Genomic DNA, 20603 nt, shown 5'->3' with positions numbered 1-20603 from the left:
TGTTACTAGCCTAGCACTATTTTGTTGGATGAATGTTTTTGACACTTGAAAAAAGGAAACATCATGCATGTCTATGCATTGTTTTGCATAGTTGCAATGTATGATTTAAATGCTAAGGGATGTCTGCTCATGTTGCCAGCTCAAACTATTTAAAAAAAAATCAAAGAATCTGTCTAAATCCAAGACCTTCATAAAGGTTTTTAAAAATTTTATTTCTGAGGTTTGTAAGAAAGATGGTAAAATTTTGATGTAAACATCAAGAACAGCTTCATATTCTTAAATGAAAGCTATCTCCTAATCATATGAATCCTAAGGCTAAGGTTTTGAATAATTTAGTTACAAAAAATCTGCTAAGGAATTGCTTCCTTTTTTCCTTTGCAAAATATGATTAAAAATGACAGTTGGCAACAACAACTGTAGATGTTCTGGCCTAATTAATAAGAACTACAGTACCAGCAACAGCATTTCATGTGTGCCCCAGATAGTCTTCTAGTTCAGAAGTTACAAACAATGCTCTATTTAGTTTTAGTTACTCAGATTTACTGATGTGCTCCTTTTATCCTCAGCACCATAGCAATCATAGCTCCTTGAGGCTGTGAACTGGCAAATGGGTAGCATTTATGCGTCTGTGGACTCTGGAGAGACTGGATGGTTTTGAAATGCTGCCAGTTGCTTTTGCTGTGTATTGTAGAACCACCTCCTTTTTCTTCTAGCTTGACCAATGAAAAAAAGAAAAACAAAAATAACCTATGAATTTTCCATGACAGAAAATCCTAGCTTGCTGGTAGTATAGTAGCTGATCAGTCTAATCTTCTAATAATCTTTTGAACCATGTAGAGTTCAACGAGGAATTAGCAGGTGACAGAAGGCCGTACTGCCATCTGATAATTAATGAAAACTGAAAAATACACTGTCAATGCAGGTCTATTTGGTACTCTTTAGTAATTGCAATTAGCTAGAATATGAAGAATGTGTGGATGTAAATTTAATTGCTGAGGGCAGGAGAATAAATGTGCCTTTCTATTGTTACTCTTAATGACCTTCACATTATTAACTTCTGGGGTGACCTTAAAACTAAGTTCATTAGTAAGAGTTAGCCTGTGGCGCTCTGCTGGAGTTCTAGTATTTGTAGTAACCTGAGGCTTCCTACTTCAGAGTACCAGTGAGCAGGCACACAGAAAGGTAAAGGCAGTAGTTTTCTGGAGCGTTGTAGTTGCACTGTTTTAAGGTCTCCGTCCTGCTCTGCCTCAGTCTGTTCACTGATAGCTTTGTTCATAGTTTTGCTTTTCAAGTTATGTGCTAACTAAATGTTATTTTCAAGCTTGAAGAGAACAATGGCTCATGATGTTCTGGTTGGCTTAAGGAAAAGATATTTTTCTGAAGTTGAGTGCCATAGAAGGATAAATTCCTTAGCAAAGAACACTGAGTACAGTATGTTCTATCTCTCAAGCAGCTCTGAATCTGGAAGAAACAGAGGCTTAGGACAAAACCTGATAGCCTTGCAAAAGATATTGTAAAAATATCAGTGATATTGTAACAGATTAAACAGCTGAAGGCGAGTACACTTTGACTGTAGCAGGTGAAATGCAAAATCCAGCAAACTCTGCAACTGTGGAGCACGTAATGTGAAATTGTAATTTGCTAATAGCAGCAGCACAATTTTGGCTGTGAAACTGTTAATAACAATTGCTGTGCAGGAAGCTGGTAGACAGTGAAAAGCTGCGCTATTTGTTGTATTTTAATGTTACTGGCTATTTTTGTTTCCTTACTATGAATACTGAGGTGGAGATAGCATTGCAACTACATGGCTTTAATAGCACTGTCACTTTTAGAAACATAGTTTTTAAATTCTAATTGAGGCAGACCAGAAGATGTGAGTCAGTGACTTCCACAACATCATCAGTTCTCATAATTTAACTGAGCTTTCCGTGAAGATTGAAGATGCCCTCAAAAGTCAGTTTGTGAAGTTGAGAAATTGTGAGGATCTGTTTAATTTTAAAACAAATTTCTAGTCCTTCCAGTTAAAGAGAAAAGCTTGAAAAGTTAATCTGAGAATAATAAGTTATCTGAAAACAGATGGCAGATGTCACTCCATATGAGTAATTTTAAAACTGTCTGACCTTTTTTTTTGTTAAAGTCTGACTTGTGATTGTTTTTGAAAAGTTTGCGTTATGACTACTGACACCCAGAAAGCCCCTCTGTCAAATGAGGGTCCTGTCAATAGGTCATGGGCACTGAGCATGAGTTTTGCTGTGTGCACAGACAAAACTCTTACTGATGCAAATGTTTCAATAACAATTTCAGGATTTGTTTCTGAATTAAGATATATATCAGAGATTGATTATACAGGAATTTCCTATTAAAATAACACAATTTTTATTTGTCATTGTGGTTGCATGGTAACAAAAGCTGCATGTGCGTAAACCTAGTCAGAGAAAGAAAGAGATTAAGTATCATTAGCCAGTGTGTCTTTTAATGCACTCCCTTTTGCTGTTGTAAACTTGATATGTAACATCAGCCTAGGCACAAAAAATAACTTGAGGATGGAGTGCCTGAATGAACTTGCTTTTACTAGTGTAGCCTTTCCATTTATATTTTAGTGTGGTTTGGATTAGTGAAATGTCACCGAGAAACCAAGTTTGGACTTTTAAAAAAAAATTTCTATTCTTCAGAGCGGTAACTGGTAATCAAATGGGTTTTATGACAAACTTTTTCCTAGCTTCTCATCAAATATTCTTTATGTTAATGATAGACTCTTTCCATCTAACATCATGCATTTGCATGGTAAAGCTGCTATGATGCTCAGACCTTAGTAAGCATTCATCTTGCCACAATTAGTGGTTTTGGCACCCTCTGCTATGGTGGCTCTGGTGTTGGTTCAGCCCATGTTTTTATCTTGCTTTTGGCAGCAGCATCTGAGGCACTGGCTTCCAGTGCTAATTGGAAAGCATGATCCTTGCCAGCTCTGGCCTTCCAGAGACAGTGCATTTCCCCGATCACTGCGTGGATACATTCGGAAGTGATACACAAAGACATTCATATGGGTAAAGATGGTGGATATGGGGACAAGGTCGTGAGGCAAGGGTAGCCTTGTAGAATAGAAAGAGTGGAAGAGGTGATTGATGGGACTTGCAAAACTTCTCCAGGAAGGAGGGTCTAGCCCATTTTTGTACAGGGAAGCCAAATGACTAGTCAGCATACGACACAGGTTTCAGTATAATAAACTGATTTTTGGAGAGTATCACATGATACTGCTGGTGAGAGGAGTTAGGAAAAGGTCATATAAAAATGAAACCGTATATTAAGTTGATTGAACTTGTCGAATGAAAGACAAATCTGGTTTCTATTCAAGGCTCTGTCATATGCTTCCTGGACCAGTGTAAACCTGATTTTTACACTTTGTACAGAAGTTTCTTCCACTAAGTCACCTTAATCTGTCCTGAGCCCCATCCTAACTTGCTAATACCTTGCTAATTAATTTGAATGTAGCTCTGCAATCATGGATTACTTGAATGCAGACTTTCCCATGCGTAAAATGGAAAAGCAAGATTTTTGGTTTCAGAACACTGCCTTTAAATGTTTAATTTACATTTAAAAACTCAGCGTCAGGTTCTTTGATAAAAAGATGCCATGACAGGGTTGCTTCACTTGTTACCATTATTATTTTGAGTTATAGTGGGCAGGCTCAGTAGCGTTCTTGAGTTGTTGGAGGAAAACACGGCTATGCTCAATGTGAATAAAATTTTTCATTGCAAATAAATACATGTGACTTTAATTGTGACTAGAAGCAGACCTGATTTTAACTATGTTATATATCTGAAGCACAGGGGTGAAAATGGGTCTCAAGTGTAAGCCACACAGCTCTCGGAAATGGGCTGCAAGTTGCATGAGTTATATACTAGGACTTGCGAATTTGCTTCGTAAGCACTAGTTTTAATTTTATCAGTAAAGGTAAAAAGTATTCTAGACTCTGGACCATATGGTGGAAGCTAAAGCAACACTACAATGATTTACATTGGGAAGGTTAATACCACACCTGCAAAGATCACATCTAGTACAGTCCTAGTGGTTTTGACAAATGTACATTTTTCCAATAGGCTAGAGGAGACATTTGTTCTAGGGTTTGCTCAACAAAGGGAAGGTCTTCTCCATCTCGTGTCTCCCAAGGGAAGTCCCTAGTCCCACTCCTTATGTCACTGTTTTTCCCCATTCTTTCCCATCCTTGTGTGCCATTAATGGCATGCAGGTCTTACTGCTGGATGCAAGAGTTTCTTATTGTAAAATTAAAACGTCAGCGATTATGTTTGTGACTTTCCTTGTGTGTAATGAACTATAGAACTGAGACCTCAAGGAACCTTTCTGTTTACACTAACACTTGCATTTCTATGGCAGCAGTAAAGGAGCTGCTTCTGTCTATCTTAGAAGGAGTATCATTGCGGTTGTGTTGTACTTGAGTTATTTGTTTGTAAAGTTTTTCATTAGTTTATGACATGATCATTAGAGATGCTAAAAATGCACAAATTCAGCTGATTCCAGTTGAACTTGTTGGAATACAATTGAAAAAACTTGTCCTTAATAACTCTGATACCATTGCTGTGGTAATATCTGATAAGGTACATTTTGAGCCCCTGGAAGATGTTCTGTACCTGAATGCAAAAGTAACTAATCTCCTTTAGACCAAATTTAAGGCTTGATTAGGGTGTTTCAGAGCTGAATTGCTGTAGGTCGGTGGCACATCTTCGTAGCTTATGAAATCATCTAGGCATTCCAACTTACGTACCTTTAGCTTGGTCTCCACACCATTTGCCTGTAAGTAGTAGGCTCAGACCTCTTTAAAGAGCATAATAGGACCATCCTTTTCTACTGTAGATTGTAGCAACTCTATTCTTGTTTATTTAATCTCCATGAGAACATCAGCTTCTTCTTGGAACTCCTTGTGAATAAAACACTTTTTGTGGAAACAGTCTGGTATTAGTGGATAGTTGGTATGTTTGTGTTAAACATTAAGTCTTTATGCCTTTTGTGTTCTTTTTCCTGATTAAATATTTATGTTGTTGAGGAATGAAACAAATATTTAAAATATTTGAAACTGATCATGAAAGATGTTGAGACAGCATAAAAGAAAATTAAGATTTATGGTTTGAGTGTCTTCAAATTCCTACTGTGCTTTCATTTTTCTTATGTGTCTGCACTTCCCTTGGCAGCACTCATACCATGTGCGTGCTGTTATTGAACTTTCACCAAGGCAAAGGTTGTGCGTAATAAAACTAAGAGCAAGTGCTGCTTTAGCAGATTCACTGTATCCAACCTTTACTTTGGATCAGAGTTCTTTGAGTTCAACCATGTTAGAGATTCTGTAGGGAAACTGTTTTTGTGTCCTTTAATTTGTTGCTTATTATGGCACAACTGTTTAGTATTTTGTGTTGTATACTTTGGTTCTGTACTCCCTAATTTATTGGAAAGCTAAATGTTATATTTAAATTACATAAAATATGCAGACAGTTCAGAATACTCAATGTTGAAATTTTCATTAACTGAAATGTAAAGCCTGTCTCAAAACTGGGATGATTTTACTTCAGATTATTGTTTTTGCAGATGATCCAATTTTGTATTCTGAAAAACAGAAGTGTTGTCTCTTATCAAGAGATCTATGAGAAAAATCTTGTTTCAGTATTTCCAATACTGATTTGCCTGGTATTCTCAAGTCCTAAAGAAAAGCTACTTCTTGCATGGAAGCAGCTTCGTGCATATATTTTTCATCTGGAAATGGTTTGCTAAGAGGTAGGGAGTACAGGATACACTGTATTGCAGAAATACACAAATTTAACTCCCTTTCTGTTCTGTGTTACTTACAAAAGTGATCTCACCACATTCATAGTGTGTTATGAGAGACTGTATTTGCAAACATCAGAAACTACAGTTACAATGCAGTAACTCACACAGCTCTGCAGGGCTAGTGGCATTGACTTGTATCACCTCAGCATACTGGTTTCACAGAGGGTATCACTACTTCAGATTTGTTCTTGATGACATGCTTGTTAATACCACAGCTTGTTGTATTAAAACAAATGAGACAAGGAGAAGTAGAACAGTGGCCTGTGATATGTTGTGGGACTGTGAAGACTGGAGTTCACTTGCCTCCTTTCCCCTTGGTCTTTGCAACTGGAGAGGAAGGTGCTGTGCCTTCTCTTGCCAGCTGCAGGGAGCAATTGCAGAGGAGAATTCTTGCATACCACCTGCTCTTCTAGACTACAGCATGCTTAGAGCAAATGAAATGGAAGAGCACAGCCCCAAAGAATCCTTGATACAACAGATTCAAGCAGGAATTTTATAAGTCAGGCAACATGTGGGAAGAGTGGCTGGAAAGCTGCCCAGCAGAGAAGGACCTGGAGGTGTTGGTTGCCAGCCAGCTGAACATGAGCCAGCAGTATGCCCAGGTGGCCAAGAAGGCCAACAGCATCCTGGCTTGTATCAGGAGTAGTGTGGCCAGCAGGAGCAGGGAGGTGATCGTGCCCCTGTACTCAGCACTGGTGAGGCTGCACATAAAGTACTGTGTTCGGTTTTGGGCCCCTCGCTACAAGGACATTGAGTTGCTGGAGTGTCTTCAGAGAAGGGCAACAAAGCTGGTGAAGGGTCTGGAGAGCAGGTCTTATGAGGAACTGGGGTTGTTGAGCCTGGAGAAAAGGAGAATGAGGGGAGACCTTATTGCTCTACAACTACCTGAAATGAGGTTGTGGTAAGGTGGGTGTTGGTCTCTTCTCCCAAGTAACTTGTGATAGGATGAGATGAAATGGCCTCAAGTTATGTCAGGAGAGGTTTAGATTGGATATTAGGAAAAGAATCTTTACTGAAAGAGTGGTCAGGCATTGGAACAGGCTGCCCAGAGAGGTGGCGGAGTCACCATCCCTAGAGGTGTTCAAAAAAAGGTGTAGACGTGGGACTTTGGGACGTGGTTCAGGAGGCCTGGGGGTGTTGCGTTGATGGTTGGACTTGATGATCCTAGAGGTCTTTTCCAAACTTAATGATTCTATGATTCTGTGGATGAGGAGACATTGCTTTGCCTGTGGATATGGGATAGACAGATGTCATGTCCCTGTTCCAGAACAGATGGGATAACACACTCCCAGCCCTGTGCTGGAGGCAGGTGAAATGTGTAGAACTCTTAGGAAAATAAGTAATTAACCAAACCAAAACAGGTCACACATGGTCTGAGATAATCAGTTTGGGCAAATTCAGCTCAAAGTGTTGGTGTAGCTAAACTGTAAACAGGTTAGGTTTGCAGTACATTTCAGGAAAGGTACTTCTATGAACTCTGCATGCAATAGCATTTTTTCAAAATTATTTTCCTAGAAGTGGTCCTTCTGGCACAAGTAAGGTTTCCCTTGATGTTTTTTCTTAGGAGTGCTGAATGCATCAATACAAAGCACAGGCAGGCTGAGATCCTGTTGAATGATGTATGTGAAGGAAACTCCGTGAAACTGATACTGCTGATTAATTTGCATGTAGCCATGTATACTGTACACTCAGCAGCCAAAGGAAGCTTGGAGACATTTTGTTTAGATGAAAAGGTATCTTTCTAAAGTAAACATGTATCTGCTTTATAATAGAATTGCTCTTCGTCCTGACTTAAGCCTCATGAAATTATTTTGTACTTATACCATAGTACGTGAAGTCAGATCAGGCCTGTGACCAGTCTAACAGTTATGTATCTCAGCTTATTGTTTTATTGTTTATTCCCGAGTCACCCATGTTTATCTTAAAGGCATAGTGGAAAATACTGATTTTATTATTCACCAGAATTACTGTACTATGTTGAATAAATTCCTGTGGAGTGAATAATTAACTTAAATGTGAATCTTCTGCTCCTCCTTATGAGATACATATTTCATGGGCACAAAATTTATCACTCTGGCTGGTTTGATAGTCTTCCACTAGCAAAGATCAGTACATAGGGTTTCTTTTTAACTTCTTCCAAAACTATATTTTTCTCTCTTAAATTGTACCTTGTTCACTGTGTAACGCTGTACATAGAAGATTGAGGAAAATTCCATGGATTATCAGTTTATATGTTTGAAGCATAACATTTCTTCATTGTTATCCTCTAACTTCTAGTAATTAAATGCTTTTGATGGTCATAAATATATCCAGCCATGTGTACGAGCCCAGGCTGAGAAACATACCCTCTGAGTCTTTTAGGTGTAGTAAAACTTGAGACTGACTGTATGATATGTAAAGAACTTTCCACTTCATACTACTCTGTTAATAACTGTACCTGATACCATAATTATACCCGCCTTTTCGTTCAAAAATTAGCAATGTGCTTCAGCAGTTGCAATATCTTTTTAAATTTTTTTATGTATACAGGGATATGTATTTATATAGCTAATTACCTCAACCTTTTGGTGCTCTCCTGTTTTAAAGGTTTACAAGCATCCTCTTTGCTGCATTAGGAGTGGATCTATTTTTGTATCTTTCTTTATAAGACCCAGTGCTCATCATTCTACAGGTGTATTCGATTCTTTCTTTCTATGTTTAGAGGACTACATTCTGCAATCAAGACTTGTTTCCCTAATGCCAGACAAAAATAACAGCAACAAAAGAAAATAAGCTCTTGAGTCAGCATTTGTCATGTCAGTTGTCATTGTGGAAGCAGCTGCGTGTGGAAACAAGGCAAACAGAATTTGAAATGAAGAGCAGGAAAAGAAATTGCCAATTGCCTGCAAGGATGGAGAAAATTATTGGGCCTGATTGCCAATCAACTGCCCTGGTTTTTCTGACAGCTTTGATAATGGGTCAAAAGAGTGGCAGGAACTGCTGTTCGGCTTGCTCGCTTTATACGGCCTGGTTGCTCAGCCACAGATACTCCTCCGCACACAAAGAAATACCATGATGGTGTCAACAGTAGTTTGCATCTGTATTAGTGTTGGATGTGGAACGTTTCCAGGAGGCCTTAGTGAATTGTCTTTAGATACGAAAAACCTTCCGGGTGTAGAAGGCAGGGGAGGGATAGATAAATACTGTTAGTTCACATTAAGCGTATATGCAGGGACTTAAAAGAAGATCAAGGGCACTTTCTCAGCATAAGATCAGTGTTCGTACCCGCCCTGTCTTGGGGCAGCAGGAGATGGTTTAACATGAGCATAGACTAGAGAAAAATCTAAGCGTCGTATGAACGCTGCTGGAGTACAGGGAAATGCGTTCTCTGTAATCGAATATATCTCTCAGCAGGTAGTCATAGTTCAATAGACATGTGCTTTTGGAGGCTTAATGTTAAATCTTGTCAGCATTGTCTGTGGACTGTTATCTTGGGTGGTGATAAACCCGTATGCGCAATGGATTTATTAGCTGAGATAGAAGGACTCTGTTTCTATATTGAAATTGTCTGAAATATCTGACGAGTTTAGGTGTTGCCTCTGCTTACTCAAATGAGATCTCCTGAATGCCAGAACCATGATTGCAGCACTTCTACCATTTAATTGACCAGCTAATTTACCCTGTAATATTACAATAGGGTATTTAAGACTGTCTCTTTAGAGCAGAGGTATTAGCTTTATTTATCTGTTTCATTCAAGAACAGATGTTTCTACTGTGTTACCGAAATAATCAATGTCTTTGGAAATGCAAGATCGCTATTTTCTGAAATAGAGTGATGGAAAATCTAAATTATGAATCATAAAAAGGGAGGAGTAAAACTAATTGCAACTTTGCAGAAATTGTTTTTTATAAAATCTGACTCATGGTATTGGTAAACAGTTAAAATATTAACAGTATGACAGATCTGGTGTTGTCTTTTGCATCTGTGTGACTGAATATTTCACTTATGCTTTGGCATGCTGTTTCTGTATTTCAGGGGAATGTCTTCTGTATTTTTGTAGCTTCAGAGTCCTTTAAATTTCCTTAGTAATTAGGATTTAAATCTTTAATATTTCCCCCCAATTTTTCCACAGTTCATTATTTCTTTATTTTTTTAATTGCCACACCAGGTTTCCAGTCAAAGTACTTGCGCTTCCAGAAACGTGTGTGTGTGTAAGGTCATTTTTTTCTGAATATATATTTTAATTTTTTTTCTTTTGAGTGTGAAGACTGGTACATGCTGCTAGTAAGCTTAGCAAAATGGATGAGTAGGATTTTAGTACTTAAATAAGATTGAGTGACATGAAGGAAAACGACTTAACTCACCACCCACCCTCAAGGCTGTATCCCATGTAACCCACAGGAATAGTCCCAGTGAAGACAGAGGAAATACTAACCCGAGTAAAGTAGACAGAATCTCATTAAAATAGCCCACTGTTGTTTAAGAACTCTTTTTGTATATCATCGTGGAAGAAAACTAAATTACTGCAGAAACTTTAACTATCATCATGGAAGAAATGGAAACTGCTGCCTTGAAGCAGAAACATTTGCTTATCAGAGAATCAGTTACATAGTGCATCTAACTTGTTTTTCTCTATCTTATGCAGCAATGTAAGTGTAGATAGGGCCCAAATAAATATTTTGACTTCTGTACTTTGAGACAGTAGTCACATACTGTTTTGATGAAAACTCTTGTGTATTTTCTTGAATGGCCTGGCAATGCAGTTGCTACCTTAGAAGGTTTCACCATATCTCATGTTACTTATTTTCCTTAAAATCCTGACCCCAGTTGAAGTTTGTTACATGAGAATCCTAACTTCCAAGTAATTTTCTTTTTGAAGGGAATGTCTAACTCTGATGGTTTCAGATAAGCACAAACTTCAAAACATAACCGCACTGATTAAAAAAAAAACCAAACCAAACCAAAACCCACCACTGAGAGAAAAAATAACAAGTGTAAAAAATGTTCTTTAAAAATAAGTTGCAGTATTTTGTAGTATTTTGAACAAATAGTATTTTTAAATAAAAAAGCAACTATTTTGAAAAAAGTTGGGTGCTACTCGTTGCTAGCTCATGAACATTGCTTATGTCATTATGCATACAGGTTTAGCTACATGTAGGATACCTTGTTCAGCATTTCTCTTTTAGCTCTAGAGACCTTTCCATCATCTCCTGCGGAGTATTTTTTTCCCTTACAAGCAGATCAAGAATTCTTAGTACTTCGTAGCATAGTATTATATAGTTTATTCTGTCCCATACAGAGTTCTCTTACCAGCAGTTAAAAACAGTAGAAAATAGAATGTCCCATTGCCTACCAAAGGTAAAAACTTACTTTGTGTTTAAGGAAATGCTGTTGTGGGAGTCACAACCATCTTATTGAAAACTGCCTGGAACCTAAACGTGTGCAGAGTTACAGTTAAGAGCTCTACAAAGCTTTTTCATTTAAGAACTCCTATTTATATAGAATATTAATATAAATGATGAAATGTTTATCATTCCAGATTCAACAAAAGGCAAAATAATATGAGGAGGAATGCCATAATACATAGCTTTGGATTGGTAGATTTGAGAAAAATTATCAGGCCCAGTATCTTTGTCGAGTTCTAATTTCTGGCTACCTGAATCTCCATCTAGTGACGTGCTTTCCAACATAGTATCCAAATACGTTGAATAACAGTGTTTCTTAATAATTTAATATTTGCAAGTCAATTTTTAATCCAGATGGGTGGTTTTTGGTTTTTTTTTTGTCAAGTTGTATCTTGTTTCCTTTTTATCCTGAGAGATACTGGGTAAATATGAGGATGTTAGAATATTGACAGCCTTAGACATCCTGTTCTGTTGATATGCATGATTTCTGGGGGAGAAGCAGCTGCATATAGCAGGTCTGAATATAATTATTAAGAGCAAATAATAAGCTGGCCAGTACAAGAATATTTTTCTTGCTCTCAAGCAAAAACATTAAACCAGAAACAACTAAACCAGAAGGGAAAACGTACACCAGTATAGGACATCTTTGAAAATAGTAATGTAAGGTGGATTTTTGTCACTTTGGCTTATAAAGTAAAAGCGAAGACACAACTTTGACTTCATTTAGGCGCAGCAGCCCTGTAGCACAGTGTGCTCTCTACAGCCCGGTGCTGCTCAGAGCTTTGCACAGGCAGGTGGATGCTGCCATAGGCATACCTTGTGTGTGCCAACGGCATCTGCACGGTGGAAAATAGCATATGCAAATATAAGCTGGTGTATTGAGACAATTGCGTGTGACTTCTTTACAAACTTGCACTTACTAACAAGGGTCTAAATAATCCTGTTGTGGTAAAGCTTCAATAAGAGGAAATAGGTGAGGATCTGTCATGGGGGTTTATCAACCCCTGTGAAGGTGCCTTCTGTTTTGCTTTTTTTGTGGAGTTAGGTAGAGAAAGTAGATTCACATTGAGACTCCAATCTTCATGCTCAGTAAAAGCCTTTATTTGGCTCTTTGACAGTGTTGTGAGGCAACAGGCTTGTCAGAAGGCTGGAGTAAAGGTCAGGAGGTGGTAATTTCTGCAGCAGCTGTGGAAAGGCTCATCGGCTTTCACCTGCTGATTGTAACCAGGTACTTGAACGTGTTCCACTAAGGGTTACTACTGTTCAAATGTTGGCACGCTCAATGCTTTGCAGGACTAGTTCCCAGCACTAAAGGCTAATTGGCAATGATACTGCATTGCACTAAAACTAATTTTTCTAAAAATTGTTTGTTGAAATGGAAGGTGATGATTTTAAGGTTGGAAAGCCACTCAAGCGATGGAGGTAGACTGTTGGTCAGTGCTTATTCTAAGCAAATGAAAAACGTAAGTGCATTGAAAGCACATGCTCCTACTGTGAATTCTCAGTCACTATTACAGTGAAAAGAATTACTAGGTGTCTGAGGTACTTTAAAAGTGTTGCTTGTGACGTTTTAAGCGTGCCAGGCTTGGAAACGTCATTCAGGTCTGATACCTTATATTGCGAAGATCAGTAACTTGTATTAATTAGTTTGTGCTTGGAATTAAAGCCTTATATATTTCCTCTTTATTATTAGGCGTAAGCAACTGAGAGCAATACTTCTTCTGTTCAGAGATGGAAAACAACATAACTACTATCTCTCGCGAAGAGCTTGAAGAACTGAGAGAAGCATTCAGTAAAATAGGTATGTTTTAAATAAGACAATAGTAAGGATTGCATTAACGTTGCAAAGCTATGTAGGATTTGTGGAAGTCTCTACAGATCACCCTGTTTTGATAGAGCCATGTTTTCCTTTTGTATTGCCAGTAATAGCTAACAAAATAAGAATGTTTACATAAACTCCCTTATTTGCACTAAAACTATGTGCATTCATTCATTTCTTTCAGTAATGAAAACAACTCCATCTGCCCAGCCAGAAAATGTATTATTTATGCCATTGTATATGCAGCATAAGTGTCAAAATGCAGTTTTTTGAACTCAATAAATCTGAAAAAAGTTTGATTAAACTTCAATTGTGAAATATATTTTCATGTTAGATTACTGACACTTTGGTTTTCCTTTTCTTGCACGCTTTGGTAAACTAGTAATTTCTCTTTGGTTTTTTTGATTGGATTTTACATTTTGAGTAAGCTAAACTTGGAGATTTTTTGATCTTGCTTTTGCAGCGATCAGATGTTAATAAATAACTGTACGATTTTGTATGCTTGACAAGATGTTTGCAGATTAATCTGAGAGTAAACAGAAAGAGTGAGAAATTATGTAGCAACCCTATTTTCAGATCGCAGTACCATTGTGAATGTTAAAGGTCGTGTCTGCTTTATTTCTTGTTTGCTGCAGTTCTGTGGGGGTGACGTGTAACTACGTAGCTCAGCAAATCAGACAAACGTTTGTAATCACTCACAAAGTGGGAACAGGGTTGTGTTAGGCAAGAAGTCTTAAATATTAGGAGTCTCCAACTTGGTAAAGAGACTATTGGTAAGCTGTGTGTTAGAGATCTGTAAGACCATGAGTAGTATGGAAGAGGGGAAAAAGGAATTATTCAGTTTCTGTCAATGCAGGTATCGCGTGATGTCCAGCAGAGAGTCAGAAAGCTTAGAATAAAAATAAGTAACTTTTCTTCATGACAAATAATAAAACCATGAACCCATTGACTTGGGATGTGTTTGAGACAAAAAAAAAAACCCCAAAACCAAAGGAATAAGATATGTGCATGGAAGGTAATACATGGGTTGCTATTAAACAGTCATCTTGATGTAGTCTGTAGCTCAAGAAGTCTATAGCCTGCGGGAGCTGGAAAGACAGACCAAAGAAAAAAAGCACTGTATACATGTATCAGTCTACTGGGAGGTGTTAGGATAGGCAGATAGTCACTGGTGTTCTCTGGCAGCTTTTCCGTCTGTTTGGTTTTCACCATCTGCGTTCCTTCTCTTCCTCCCTTTCCTTCCTGCATGTTTTCACATTTCTGCTCTACGTATTGTCTGTACTGCTCCTATCACTGAAAAGCTTTTTCTTCCTTACTATAATATAAAAATTAAACGTCATTTTGCTTTTTTCTTCTTTCTTTTTTATATTTCCAGTATCTTTATGGATGAAATGTTTGCAGCTATATTGGTACATTGAGAGAAAAGGCATATATTTAAACTCTCTGCTTGTCATCATGGAAACTTAACCTCAGTGAAAGACGAACCTAGAGAAATAAAATAGCTGGTAATCTGAGTGAGCTCATGAGCACGTCTTCTGCTTTTTAGACCATCCCTGTTTTGTGTTGTTACGTGTCTGCAAGCCAGACAGTGGATGGATTGATACATATGCAGGCATAAAGTTTGACTGTGTAGTGATTTGTGAATTGTTGGTAGTATCGAAAAACACAGATTTGATTTTTTTAACAGGTGTTTTTAATATTTTGTTGCCAGTGAAATGTAGCCTTCTTATGAAGCTGTACAGAAGCTACAGAGTGTAGTATGGATTATGGGGAAATTACTGCATAGCAATCAGTTATGGCTAGAGGTGAAAGGATGTTTCTCTGCTTGCCTTTTTGTAATGTGATGCATATTCATCCAGACCGGTGGTATTGACTGAGTTCTAATACTAGAGACAATATGAAGAGAGGTCTTTAGTAAATGAAAAAAACCCCAAAGTGGGAGCATCGTGACAAGTCAGAAAAGTGGCCTCATCGTTTCGCTTCTGTTTCTGACACATTATGTTATTTGTGACGTACTCTTAAATTACATACCTTAGATGCATCGTTTGTAGAACTGGAAAAATACTATTAATTCATATTTTTCAAGAGCTTTAATATGGTTGTGAAAGAGACTGAAAATTCTTGTCAAACATGGAAAATATTAGCACAAAATATACAAAATTATAGACATTATATCCAGCACTAATTATGCTGGATATGATTTCTTGTATTTGATTGAGCTTCATTTATACTGTGTATGGACTATAGCTTTCCTGCTTTTAAAAGTAGTTCTCTCCATTGCATAGACATAGCAGTATGGGTACAAGTATGGCTATTTTTCTCAAATTCTGCTTGTATAGATGTGTACACTCATATATGGAAATCCGCATAGATATAAAAAAATTAGGAACAGTTAATGTGTTTGATTCATTTACACATTACACTGGATGAAAACATATAGGTTTGTTAAATGGTGCTTTGATAAACTAAGACAAAAATTCAGGACAGATTTCTGCACACAGATTGGCCTAAGGTGGAAGTACAAAGGGTATTTTTATGATTTCTGTGCTGCTGCATTTTTCCTCATGAGTAACACAAATTATACTGAATGTTTCTTAATTTGTTTTTATGATACAGCCATTCATTTCTTTCCACAATTGTGGAGCTATACCATACCTTTTGTTGCAAAAAGCATTCTGATACTTTGCTATACATGGACATTCTGGATGTGTGGTCTTGGGAGCCAAGCGTAAGTGAAGGTGGCACTACAAATAGCTCCCAACAGAGTTAGTTAATAGATTAAGGAAGGTCACCTTTAATAAACAGATACAGATCATCCCAGATATATTCTTCACAGGTAAGCCTAACCACATCAAAAGTTTTGAAGAACAGAAAATGTGTATCAGATACTAGGCTAAGAAACAAAATAGAGTCAGATAGTGTTCCTGTGTAAGTAGTTTTTCTTGTTTAAGTGTGCCCTTCTAATACGAACTTGCATCAGATTTGAGTGTATTGATTGCAAATGGTATAATATCTACAGTAGGAATATAATAATTGATCTCCCCTTCGCTTGAAGGTTTATAGAGAATTTTGTTGGGTTTCTTAAAAAAAAGCTTAAACTTGACTATTTATAAATATGTCATGTTGTTACAGCTGTGCTTTGGGATTATAAGATAGTCTCTGAGAAAATACATAACAAGATGGCACAGCTCCTAGCTAGTTGTGCCTCTAATCCACATGCTTACTTATCTATGTCAGAAGAAATACTTGTCTCCTAGAACTGTATTTCTTACATTTTATTTGTTCTCAACAGTTACTATACTCGGTTCTTTACCAAAGTATAAAAACAACTTGTGTTTTTGTTTTACAGATATTGACAACAGTGGGTATGTCAGTGATTATGAGCTTCAGGACCTGTTTAAAGAAGCAAGTCTGCCCTTGCCCGGTTACAAAGTCCGGGAGATCGTAGAAAAAATCATTGCAGTGACAGATAGCAACAAGGATGGAAGAATCAACTTTGAAGAATTTGTCTCTGTAAGATATTCCCCTTGGATGTTTCTCTACTGTCTGATATCTTTGAGAACTAGGATAGAAAACTGAAAAAAAGTGGTACAATGAAGTACTATTTTGATACAAATCACTAGTATTTTGAGAATGGGAAAACTGTCTGTAACAACTTACGATATCCCATGCAATTACTTTCCAGTCTTTATATGTTCTCTCCCATTAAATTTAGTAGATCTCATTTGGGCAGGATGTGAGAGCACAGTAGTTTCAATCAGTCCTACTTCCTATTTCCTCAAAGATGGCGGAATGGACTACATATGTTAGGAACTCCTGGGTCAGCCCTTGCCCTGACAACAGAGTAGATAATTAGATACTGACTTCTGAATTCTCTTAGTGATAAATCAATGCTTGCGCTACTGTGCTTAAACTCTGTGCTAAAGGCTATTTTTTACTGGGAGTGAGGTACAGTTTTTCACTTTCAGTGAAGACATTTGAACAGCTCACTTTTTTAGTGTGGATCACTGGTTAGTGTGCCTTATTTAAGGGAAGCAAACTTCTCGGGCATTTGCTTTGTGTGTGTGTTTGGGGATGATTAGTTTTTTGCTTTGTGTTTAGAGTACTGCTGCTAATTGCAGCAGGTTGCTTGTTGATCTAGTTTATTGATCTTTCTTTCCAAGATTCTAAGTTGCAATGGTTCATAGGTGAGATGCAAATATTTGCATCCAGGTATTGAACTGTATCTGTTACTTATACTTCATTGTCAGTTTTGAGACCTCTACAGTATTTGGGCAAATTTTGGATATACTGATATGTCCTATGTGGTTTACATTGCAGGCAGGTGGAAAATGGTGTCAGCTTGCTTAAGGGCATCTGTAACTGTCATGTAGTAACCTTTTACTGTAAAGCATATGATGAAGTAAGTGGAAGAAATATGCTATAGTAATTGAAAATGTTTATACATTTTTACCAAAATATCTGTGGAAAAATTGTGTAGATTGTTGCATAGGTACTTTTTTAGATAGCGTGGCTTAATAAAGGTAGCACTTGAGGTACTCACTGACAAATAATATATTAGATATCCACTATGCAAGTTTCATGAGGGATTTAAAATTGTTTTACCCATACAGTAATTTTTCTTCCCCGAACAGAATGTAAATACCAAAGAAAAGCAGTCAGATTAATTATTGATTCTGGAGTACTTAGATGAGTTAACAGTTATTTGAAGGTATAGTCAATCACAAAATGCTCTCTATTTTTCTTATTCCAGATAATCCAGGAATTGAAAAGTAAAGATGTTAGCAAATCTTTCAGAAAATCAATAAACAAAAAGCAAGGTATTACAGCAATTGGAGGAACATCAGCAATATCTAGTGAGGGGACACAACACTCTTATTCAGGTAAGAAGTAATTAAACACAAGCAAATTTGGCATGGAGGAAGACTCTTTAAATTTGAACTACAGACAAAGTAAAAAAACAACTGGAAAAAGTTGCTGTTGAAAGCAAATTAACACAGAAAGCGTGTGGAGATGGACAATATAAGCATGGGTGGTAGTTTATTAAAAAGTAGGCTGTTCAGTTGTTATTATCTTTGAGTGCAGCATGAAACTAAGTTAGGCATTTTTACCAGAGCAAAAATTGAAAGCAAGCACTGCCAGCCTGTGGGAAGAAAAAATAATGTCCCCTTTGGCATACTTCTAGTAATGCTAGTCAAGTTTTTTGGCTTCATTACATGCTAATCTACTCTTACTCCTGTATTCAGATAAAAATGAATCCTCATTTTCATCTCCACAGAGTTAACTAAAATGAAAAAAAACCCACATACAATTTCTTGCTGAAAGGGCCGCCTCAGCTGTCTCTGTGCCATTACAGAATTGTTCACTCCCATGTGATTTTTGAATAGCTGATCTTATACTTGAGAACCTGCTTTTAATATTTGATCTCTGTTTCTTTCTAACTCCCCCTGCTACGTGTCATTTAGGTTGGTAATAGTTAACATTCTGACCAGGAGCTGCAATGCAATTAGGTACAATGTTCCCGGATTGTATTGCAATAAGCAATATTGCAACTTCTTTGATTGACTCAAGTCTGGGATTTGCTGTGGTTGCAGAAGCAAGTTAAGAATTTGATATGTCAGGAAGGTTTACTTCAGTTAGCTAAAGGTGTTGATACCATCTCTCTAGGTATTATCCTTATAGCACCAGCTGCACTTGGTTATCTCCAAAGCAGGGGGATGTATTCCATTTCTAAGGATGCCTGCAGAGGGGACATCATGAGATCTAACTGTTTAGACATCCTTTCATTTTTGGTGGAGAGAAACTGAGCCCACTAGACTGCAATTCATCCGACTTGGCCTCATCGGCCATCTAGTTTATGATGAGATGAAGTGTGCACTAGGATTTCACTTTTCTTCCCACTGACAATGAAAGAGATGTAATGGGTACCTGTCCTATATGCTTTTTGAGGTAAGTGAGGTGAATGCTACCTGAACTGCCTGGTAATTTGGGTGCTGATACTTGATTGATTCTTGCCCCAGTAAGCTTTCTTGGATACGAAGTAATAAATTCTGCACTAAATATGAAAGAGAATTTAACATAGAGGTATGAAACTTTAAGTTTCTCAAAGCAAGATACAGCACAGTAGTTCAGGTAATAGTCTCAAAAATACTGCCTGTGTCTGAAGTCCTGGTAGAAGGCAGAATGAAATGCTGCCTTTTAAACCAACAGTGTACAGATTGAGGTGTTGCATATTTCAGATCACAAATTTCACTGTTTTTATTTCAATTGCTGAGAAACTGAACTCGGAGTCAGCCATCATGACCTGTTATGTTGCTCTGATTTTTATATTGTCCTTCAGAAAATCACCAGATATTTAGAGGGTAGAGCAGGGGAAAGTTCAATTTGCACCTGACATTTTTTGCATGCTTTCCCACTGGTCTGATTCTCTTCATAACTGGCACCTGTGAAACAAAGGGATTTTGTTGCAGATGAACCTCTTTGACCCAAGTCTGATGTTCATTAGCACGTGTTTATGACAATGATAATAGGTTATTTTAATCCCACTTTTTTTTTTCAGAGGAAGAAAAAGTTGCTTTTGTTAATTGGATAAATAAAGCTCTACAAGATGACCCAGACTGTAAGCACCTTCTACCTATGAACCCAGCAGATGCCAGTCTTTTTAAATCCCTTGCCGATGGCATTCTTCTTTGGTGAGTCCAGGGCTGTAAGAAAGAAATTAATCTCAAAGGTTAAATGTTGATCACAGTGACATGAACTGGAAAGCTTCTGATAGGCTTTAACATCAGGACTCTGCTCTTAAATATTTCAATGTGTAGGATGGGGAGAATCTGTTTACCCATAGAAATACTATTTTTAGCAAATCTTTTATGTCACTCTGTGTGTATGCTACAGAAGTGGGTTTCCACTTTGGATCCATAATTATACATGTCAGATATGTGCAGGCTATTCATAAAGGAGATAATTACACAGTTCATATATTCATTAGCTGAAATAATTAGGAATCGTTGCTATTTCAAATATTTTTAGAAGTTCCTAAATGTAGTTCCTAAATCATAGGATGGGAGGAACAGAAATCTGAATTAATCCACGGCAAGACAGAGAGCATATAGTATGTGACATAACTTTAGTCTGCTGTAACTTTCTAGTTAAAGTAGACTAATAGTACTTACACATACACCATGGTAACAAGAGATTAGCTTACTAGTATTCATGTGAATTAGTCTTTGAGATTCTTGTAGATGCAAGATACTACAGAAATGCAGTGGGGAAATATATTGGTTATATTATGAATATTTTCACTAGAAACTATTTAACTGTCTTTAGCTTACAGTTTTAATTTTCTCAAGAACTTTTTTTTTTGACAGCATAGACATGCTCTGTTACTTAAGTACAAAACCCAATTGCTCAAGTTTCTTATCCAGAAGCCTCCAGGTAATAAGTAATTATGAATGTGCAATCATTTAACAGGGAGGAGAGATTTAGGGGATGAGGTGGTCGTTTTTTATGTTGTCAGAAATATTTACAGCTAGTTTAAAGGGTTAGGAGTTTATAATCAAATAAT

General features: G+C 37.3%; 1 protein-coding gene across 4 annotated transcripts in view; it reads left to right on the top strand.

Annotated features, from left to right (window-relative positions):
• PLS1 (plastin 1) overlaps positions 1–20603 on the top strand; it is a 45543-nt gene that overhangs the window by 7662 nt on the left and 17278 nt on the right. For 2 of the 4 annotated variants that reach the window (XM_064457682.1, XM_064457681.1), the window contains exons 2-5: positions 12914–13021; positions 16389–16552; positions 17793–17922; positions 19599–19731. In XM_064457682.1, coding sequence (XP_064313752.1) covers positions 12952–13021; positions 16389–16552; positions 17793–17922; positions 19599–19731 — 497 coding nt within the window. In that variant the 5' untranslated portion in view covers positions 12914–12951. Of the gene's footprint in view, positions 1–12347; positions 12449–12474; positions 12684–12913; positions 13022–16388; positions 16553–17792; positions 17923–19598; positions 19732–20603 lie in introns of those variants that run through there. The other 2 variants (XM_064457679.1, XM_064457683.1) reach the window with 2 other exon arrangements.

Source organism: Phalacrocorax carbo, chromosome 7 (assembly GCF_963921805.1).
Source record: "Phalacrocorax carbo chromosome 7, bPhaCar2.1, whole genome shotgun sequence".
Classification (NCBI taxonomy): domain Eukaryota; kingdom Metazoa; phylum Chordata; class Aves; order Suliformes; family Phalacrocoracidae; genus Phalacrocorax; species Phalacrocorax carbo.
Note: the sequence above shows the minus strand (reverse complement) of the source record. Positions and strands in the feature narration are given on the sequence as shown.